Source organism: Nanorana parkeri, unplaced genomic scaffold, assembly GCF_000935625.1.
Source record: "Nanorana parkeri isolate BGI_ZX_2015 unplaced genomic scaffold, ASM93562v1 scaffold1272, whole genome shotgun sequence".
NCBI classification, from domain to species: domain Eukaryota; kingdom Metazoa; phylum Chordata; class Amphibia; order Anura; family Dicroglossidae; genus Nanorana; species Nanorana parkeri.
In genome coordinates, this window is record NW_017307540.1 from 98513 (window position 1) to 107844 (window position 9332).

General features: G+C 42.2%; 1 protein-coding gene across 1 annotated transcript in view; it reads right to left on the reverse strand.

Annotated features, from left to right (window-relative positions):
• MRC2 (mannose receptor C type 2) overlaps positions 1-9295 on the reverse strand; it is a 53262-nt gene extending 43967 nt beyond the window's left edge. The window contains exon 1 of the mRNA XM_018569006.1: positions 9141-9295. Within this exon, the coding sequence (XP_018424508.1) occupies positions 9141-9249 (109 nt within the window). The 5' untranslated portion in view covers positions 9250-9295. The remainder of the gene's footprint in view (positions 1-9140) is intronic.
• Positions 9296-9332: the final 37 nt, after the last annotated feature.

Below are 9332 nucleotides of genomic sequence, written 5' to 3' on the forward strand. Positions count from 1 at the left end.
CACTCCGTTTTTTATTAAATGTATATGATCAAATAAAGGGTTGAGATTTAGCAGATTAGGAAAGCAGTTTATCGTACACCTATACTTAAAGTGAACCTGTAGAGACAGAAATACACAAGCAATTGTCGTTGACTCTCTATGGCTTTACTCTATAGTAATTCAGTGCCCTGGTAAATATAAAAACATCCTGATTTCCTTTTCTTTTTTTCTTACTACTTTGCACTTAACATGCCATAGGCCAAGCCTGCAAGCCTCATCCAACAGCCTCCATCAACAGTATTCTCAGAGCGAGAAAGTTTCGTCATAAGCATGGACTCTTGACCATGCCACCTTGCACTATTCTCCCCCCCCAAGCCAAATGGCTCTTATAACAGTCCAGTAAGGACTCTTTGTAGAACTGCACCACATAGGGACTTTGAAGGTCCCATGTCTTAGCTGTATGGCCTTGAATTATGCAAACCTGACTGAAAGACTCTAAAGCATTCACAACTTATCATGTAATAATGCAAGGTGGGTATATGATTGGAATATATAGGGAATTGAAGCAAGCCTATTCCATAGAAAGGTAAATGAAATCTCAGCTGTAGCTTGTCCACGTTGACCAATGCCTGAACTGCCCACTAGACACTGGTTATTTTAGTGGAAGAGCAAAGTGTTGCACCTAATCTGTGGTCATAAATTATTCTGACTAAACTGCTAAAAGGTGACATCAAATGAGTCACTTTGAGTTACTATACTTTGCTACCCACCTTTACTCTTTGTTATCTTTAAAATAAACCCAACCACATTTGCATTTGGCATCCAGCTGTTTGTGTGGGTCATTGTTTAATTTTCATTATTAGACACGTCCCATAAAAGATGACTAAGACAAGTTGACTGCAGCAACTTTCAGCATAATCCCAGACAGGAAACCAGCTGTGTGTAGGAAAATATCTCCCTCATCATTTTTATCACAAATGTCTTCTGTCTTACTACACTCATAAATCTGTTCTATATTTACAAACTCACGGCCTAAACCCAGTGGATTCAATTACTCCGTGGGCTGAATCTTGAAAACTCAGATGGCTTCTGCCCCGGGAATTAGCAGTATTTTCTTTGTGTTCATTTATATAGTGCCAACATGTTCTGCCGCGCTTTAAACTGAACATTGATCCATTCACATGAACATCCCCTGGAAGAGTTTACAATCTAGTGTCCCTACCACAGTCATATAGACACAGTGTTTGCCAACCTTGGGGTCAGTTTTGAATAGGAACTAGTTAACCCACCAGTATAGATTAAAGAGGAAACTTGGAAAACACCAGAAAAAAAAACACTGAAGGACCATAGGTATCAAAGTTTTCTAACATTGTATCTAACCCCAAAAACAAAAATGTGAGTTTTTTTTTTGAGGCCCCCCCCCCCCCCTTATTTTTTGCTGGTGATCCTGCAGAGAAAAGGGGACAATACCCAGAACACCCAGTGACATAGTGGTTAGTGCTTTTGCCTTGCAGCACTGGGGGGTCTCTTACAGTCAGAAACTTACAGTCAGAGGAAGATTTCTTCTGACCGGCAGTGCCATTGAGGAAACATGGAGCTGGCTTCCTGGGCAATCAGGAAGACGGGCAGCGAGTAATGACCCAGCTTTCCGGCTTCCTGATTGGCCGAAAAACCGGCTCCATGCTGATTGGCTGGGAAGCCGGCTTCTTGGACAATCAGCATTGAACCGGCTGAGCAGCAGATGGAAACTTTTGCTGTATTTAAGGACTTGCAATCATTCAATAACCCTTAAACTGATTCAGATCCATTTAGCTAAACCTGGCACCAAACATGAGATGAAAGAAGCTAGTTCAAGCCTTGCTTCTATGGCAATAGCAGATATGGCATTTGATTGCCCTCCGGGGTAAACACTGATATTGTTCATCCCAAGATAAGCGGTGCCTGAGGCTGTCTAGCAGCACCTCATCCTCCCTACCTGATAGGATAAAGAAATGATTGGCCAAATGTTCATGCATTCATACAGCTTAGGCACATTAAATGGGTTACCGCTCATCTCTACATAACATGGATTTTACTGGAAATCGTACAAAAGAAACAGTGAGTAACATACCAAAAATGCACAAAAATGCAAGGTCGGCTTTCCAAAAACTAACTGTCCAGCAATAGTCTTCAAATACAATCAGCTTATATTGTTTTCAACCCTTACATAGAGAAAAGTTCTGCTTCTTAAGACTGATATTGGTGTATTGATGATATATCAAAATCCCCCCCAAAGCCATTTATATAATCTTTTATCCCACACGCATATAGGACTTTTTCTCATTGGTTTAAACTAGTGCTGAGAGAAACAAGGAATTTACCAATGCTGACCTACTAGGGTTGCCATAGCTTAATGGCCATGAACAATCATGCAAATAAGAAAGTTAGCTTGACATCAGGATTTTTGATCTGCAATCTTTTTCCAGGTCGGAGCTCAACATAGTGAAGCCTTTGGATCAGCATACCAGCAAGGATTCTATCAGGAGCAAAGGTCAGCAACAGCAGCTTCCAAAAGGCAGACAGAGAGACAAAAGACCAGTCACCAGTATTGCCTGTGGTCTCTGCAGCCGATCTTTTCCCATTACTGACTTACCATGCCTTGTTCTACATTGTGTGGTTGTGTGGAGGTGGCCATCTTATATCAGAGCCTCCATTAAGGAGAATAGTGAGACGTACAGTGGTAACATCATCAAATCTCGCTCCAGATATCCTGAGACTAGCAGTCAGTGCAGCTGTGCCTCAGATCTCACACTACAGATATACACCTATGAGGCTGTAGACACAAGAGTGCCTAGGCACCCTCACACACTATTTTTAGGAGGTATTCTAGGTGAAAGTTAAAAAAAAAATTCAGGGCGCTGTTTAAGCAACACCAACATTATTAGATATTCCCAGAATCCTGACCTGATTTGAATTCCAGTCAGGACACTAACTGCATGGAGTATGCATGTTCTCCTTGTGCTTGTGTTGGCTTCCTTTGGGTACTCTGGTTTCCTCCCACGCCCCAACAACATGCTGGTAGCTTAATTGGCCATAGATTTGGAGCTCCTTGAGGGCAGAGCTGATATGCATGTACAGACTGATGTGCATTACTGATGTAATGAGTGCATTGGAAAACCTGCTTGGGTTCCCCGGGTTTTAAGCTGGCCATAGACAACTCAAATTTTGCCCGATTCCTGCTGAATCAGCTGAAAATTGAGCCATGGTTGGCCTTGTCAACACCAGCCATTTTGACCAAAGTCAACCGTCCGAAGACAAAAGATACCAATACACAGCGAGTCACTTTACTGATTATGCTGCTTTAGCCATATTCTGCCTAAAACTGGGAAACCAAAGGGTGCTCCCAGATCAAGTTGGACAGCCATGACTTCAGTTGGTTGGCAAGCTGCAAACAAGTCCATAGACATTGGATTGCAGTCTATGATTGGGGTGACATTCTTTGCCTATGTGGAAACCTCAGACAAACCATTAGAGATCCATGGTCAGTTGCTGCCTTTCTACTTTTTTGCATCTCAGCGCTACTTTTCTCTTGCAGCCTGTTTCAGTTACTTCCTATCTACATGCACTAGTTCCAGTGTTGGCTACACATCATTGCCCTAGACCATAGTGACTATGGTTGACCATGCCTGTGCAATGTATGTCAGCACAGACCCAGGGTGCATGTGACAATGAAGGAGCACAGTTGGTAGACAAGAAGTGCCTGATAAAGGACCTTCATTGCAGGATCACAGGTATTCATTTAATAAAAACTGCAGGTTTTTTAAAACTAAAAGCAACTATTAAAATTACATTAACATGCTAAAGCTTATATGAGATTTCAGTGGTTGTTTTGAGATTCACTTTAAAGTGCTTTAACAATAAACTTATCTTTTCTGAGAATTATATTTAACTATAATCAAGTTTGCTTGTGCAGAAACACATGGTGAGTTGACATGGTAAACAATGGTCGGAATGCCCCTTTGATCATTCCGTAGTGTGCAACCACAATTAGTCCAAGCAGTTGTTTTAGGACAAATAATAAAATCATGGCCATCAATGGTGTTGATGGACCGCATGTGCGTGTGAGAACAGCCTGTGGGCTAGTAAGAGAGTACATAGCTGTTAAGAGTTTACAAGGACTTCCTGTGGCATGTGTAGCTAACTACGTACAAAAAAGGACATATTGAATGGACAAAAGATTTTGGTAGACTTTTGACATTCATCATAACCGTTGCTCATGTGCTCATATTTCACTTATCTTGTTCATTTTCTTTAATATCAATGTTCAAGGCAATCCAATTGATAAACAAGCCCAGAGTGGAGCTAAAATTCAGCCCAGTCTGACAGGGCTTATACCTAAAATCTAACAATTGTCACTGGAACAGGAGTAGAGGGGAACTCTCCCAATAGGGGACCCCTATTATAATGTTGGGAGTCTCCTCCACTTTGAAAAGTGACACCTCCTGACACTTCCTGTTGTGTCCCTAGTAAAGGACATGTAAGGAAATCCTGCCGCCTTCTCCTTCGTAACATCTCCAAAATATGCTCCTTCCTAACCAATGAAAACTCAAAACTACTCATCCACTCACTTGTTATCTCTCGTCTTGACTATTGCAACTCCCTCCTCATTGGCCTACCTCTACACAGGCTACCCCCCCTTCAATCTATCATGAATGCTGCTGCTAGACTCATCCACCTCACCAATTGCTGTGTCTGCAACCCCCCTCTGCTAATTCCTCCACTGGCTCCCAATCACTCAAAGGATAAAATTCAAAATATTACCAACCACTCACAAAGCCATCCACAACTCTGCCCCCGGATATATCTCCAACCTTGTCTCAAGGTATCACCCTCACCGTCCCCCCGTTCTTCCAAATAACTTCTTCTCTCTTGCTTCCTCACCAACTCCTCCCATGCTCGCCTCCAGGACTTCTGTAGAGTCTCTCCCATCCTCTGGAACTCCTTACTCCAACCTGTCCATCTATCTCTTACTCTGACTGCATTGAGGTGCTCCCTAAAGATTCATCTCTTCAGGGAAGCCTGCACCACCTCAACCTAACCACTGAACCTTCACATTCTCAAACAATTCATCCCCACACAGCTACCTCCTCATGTATCACTTGCCCCTCCCTTTTAGACTGTAAGCCCTCATGGACAGGGCCCTCCTTACCATCTTGTTTTGAATTGTATTGTGAGTGTAATGTCTTCCTTATATTGAAAAGTGCTGCGCAAACTGTTGGCGCTATATAAATCCTGTATAATAATAATAATAAGGAAAGCTCCCTGATGGGAAATCAGATAGCAATAAATGTCTAAGAGAGGTTCTAACCCTTCTCTACTTTATTCAAAACTAGAACAAAATTTGCTGGGATGGATAAATAAAGGTTATTTACACTGCAGTATGTTGCATTGCATATTCTGCAGCCAAGGTTGAATTTCCAGCATGGTGTGCTTTAGGCTTGTTCACACCAAGTGTGGAGCATTCAATGTATTCCAATGGTATTTTGGGCTCTAGTTCACACCACAGCATTCAGTTCCAGAGCATGTGGAACAACTGCAGCATGCACTGTTTTTTCTGCTCTGGAACACACCAAAACGCATGCAAATGCATAAAAAACTGCATGTAAACGCCATGTACAGCACTGAAAGCCAATTTTAGGCTTTTTTTTTTTTTTTACAAAAACATCCCGGAACGCAGCAAAACACACTGCACTGCATGTGCAGAAACTCATGCAGATCTGGTCCGCATTTGGTGTGATCAAGTAGTATGGGAAGGAAAGTATCAGCTGAGGCATTTGGTTATGTGAGCAGCACTGGAGGGAAACTGAAGCAGCATTTTCACCAAGGAAAGGTAAGAATCTCAGCTCTTTAGTTCTTCTATTATTATTTTTTTTACCTAACCCAGTAACCCAGTTACACTTTAACCTTCAATATGGGCATGATTTAATGCAAAAAAAAAAGCTTCAAGCACTTGGTTACAACACTCTTTACACTATAAAAATTATATATCTATATAGATATATAATTTATTTTGACAAAAGCATACTATTCAGGACAAAGGCATGTCAGTCAGAGCAGAAGCGTAGGAAGATATTACCATTAAGTAAAAAATGATTAAAATATCACCATTTAAAACCATTGTGTTTACAAATACATGACTTCCTGCTCCAGTCAGTTGCATGTAAATGCTTGTCACTAGAGGAGGAAAGTTATACCAGCTGCAGCTCTACTTATGTCATCTGTCTCTGATTTTTACTGTCTGTATTTCATCAAGCCCAGCTGAACGGCTGTCACCCCCTCGGCACGCCTATCCAATATATGACAAAACTACAGGGGCCTTTAAACAAAGTTTGGAACAATAGGGGTCTAGTATGCATTTGGTATGGAAGGGGGCCTCACACAAACACAACAAAATGGGGTCCCCCTTAACATCACAGTCCCCCTTTAAAATCAGAAGCCATCCTTCACATCAGGGCCCCCCTTTCACATCAGAATCAGCCTTTTTTTTTACAGCAGAGTCCCCCTTTACATTAGGAACCCCCTTCACATCAGAGTCCCCCCCCCCTTCACAACACAAGCCCCCCTTCATATCAAAAGCCTTCTTCATATCGTAAGCCCCCCTTTCACATTAGAGTCTCCCTTTCACATTAGAGTCCCCCATTTACATTAGAGCCCCCCTACTTTCACACCAGAGTTCCTCCTTTACATCAGGAGCCCCACGTTCACATCAAAGTCCCCGATTTATATCACAACCCCACTTTCATATCAGAGTCCCCACTTCATATCAGATGCCTTCCTGCACCATGGAAAGACATTTTGAGGCACCCGTGAGGAAGGCAGAAGTCACCCCTGGGTGCCACAACACCCTGGTTGAGAAAGGCTTCTATAACTTATATGACATTTTAGAGATTGGGTTTACATATACTTTAAAGTAACTGGGAGGAAACATAACATTGAGACCGACAATTGGCGGGTTGCAGCAACGTCACATGATGGACATTTGGTATTTCAGCACAATGATGCTTTGGCCATACAGTGGGTTCCCGCCGCAGCAATGCCAGATCGCCTCATGTAAACGAGTAGATTTAAATCCAATCAGTCAAATCTTATATACATTTTAACAGGTTTAATGTCAATTCAAACGTTGTTTTAACATTTTAAATCTGTAGCTTTCATTAACATGATACCTGGTGATCCTGCCACAAAAGGTCCTTCTTCAGGCACTTCCTGTTATGGGCAGGCAACTATCTCCCAATTGTGCTCCTGCATTGTCATATGCGGTCCTGGTGGAGACTACAAATGACCATAACAACAGACAGTGTCCTGGCATGTTATTAAGAAACTGATCCTGTGCAAAGATGTACATGCTGGAGGCAGACTGTGCAGAGAGGAAGTGACTGAAAGAGGATGGAGGAGATCAGCAGTACTGAGATGCAAAAATGGATGGAAAAAGATGAAGACAGAAGGTTATTAAAAATGTCAATTGCTTGTGATACATGGTAATTAAAATAGGGATTACATTAGGGTTGCCACCTGTCCGCGATTCACCAGGACAGTCCGGGTTTTGAATGCTGTGTCCGGGTTTCATGGCAGCTGAAACCCGGACAAAATAAGTCGGGCAGAAATTACTCATTGACACTGTATATAGAGAAGGAGCATGCTGACAGAGTGGCGACCTTATGGGGGGTTTCTATAACAGTGGCCTACTGATACTTGAAGCTTCATAGCAAAGGCTCCCCATTGGGCGGCCCTGTGTATCTTCTATTGCATACAACAGCCCTTGCAGAACAAGAGATCCTTGAGACTGCGAAGGTGGAGCTTGGTAAAGAAAGATGGGCACTGACAAGAGGCTATGTCCCCAATCAGCATCTATTGGAGATAATCTATCAAAGTTCCAGATTTCAGCGAGAACACATTAGCAACCTAGCAATACATGTTACAAAGCACAAAATACAGTGGAATTCATCATCATCATCACCATGAGGTGGCATCCTAAAAGGGTAAAGTGATGGAGGTGAAACAGGGGCCCTAGAATGTGTTTCTGCACAGGGGTCCTCTGTATTCCACATCAATTACTGGCCCTAGTGAAATTTATAATGTGAAGTCATGGCCCACTCTCCCATATGAAACAAGTATAGAGCATATTAAGCCTAAATCAATGACGTGCCAGTAATAGGATTCTCTCCGCGGTGACAGAGCTACCTCATGATTTTTCTGAATGATTACAGTTATACAGGTAACTGCCTATTAAGTGTTTGTGGGCCATTTCAATGATCCCAACCCAATGACAACTTACCTTAATTTCCTACATGCAAAAAAAAAAAAAAAAATTGCTATTGTAAATATTAATAATTACATATTTATACTCCGCATCGGCGTGAAGATTGGACCGACCAATGTGATATTGGAAGATGGTGTACCAAAGTGATTCGCAAACGTGATATGTATTTAAGTTAAAGAAAACAGTTTATGCAGAGTTAAATAACAGTTAAAGCAAATGAATCAAACATTCAAACGGTATCGTTAATTACATTTGCTCAGCTTTCTGATGACTTGGCAGATCCAAAATTTGGGCTCGGCCTTGTGCACAGAACATTCTAAACACAGGAGGGGAATGAAAAAGACAAACTTTCTGCTTACTTTAGAAAACCGCCTGTCTACACACATAAACCCATACCCAAAACCAAATGCTGTTTAACGATGATATCTAGCCACGTTATTAAAGAGAAGTGGAGTTGTTTTCGGTCTTACGTGACGTCATGAAGGTTAATTGTGCACGGGGTAGAAAGTGTTACTTGTTTAGCACCAGACTTTAACTTGAAGTAGTATCCAAAAAGTTTCTCTTTCCACCTCCCCCATTGTAAGGAACTTTATATTACACATCTGCTTTCACTCAGTCCTACAATCTTCTAACCCCCTGGTTTTTCCCCCCTGCTAGGCCATCTCAATCCCCCCCCAAGCTCCCTTCAACTAGCCAACCTCTCCTCAGCAGGCGTAATTCAACAGGACTGCTCTAAAAGCCAACACATCCACAGCACATTCCCGAAAGTGGAACAGTGAAGCCAGTTCCAGAATTCATGAACAATGAGCAGGGCAGCAAAGTTATGCAGGCACTAGGCAAGCATCAGGGTGCATCCCCTTACCTGTGTTGGCAATGGCAAGCTGAAGATCAGTGATAAAGACCAAGAAGGTGCATTTTATAAAGAGGGTAACCCAATGAGAGATAACTAGATGCCGGCAGCAGAGATACATTCTAATACTAAGCTCCAGCTCTCCTGCAGAAGGATGCAGGGGTGAGTGAGAGAGAGAGAGAGAGAGAGAGAGAGAGAGAGAGA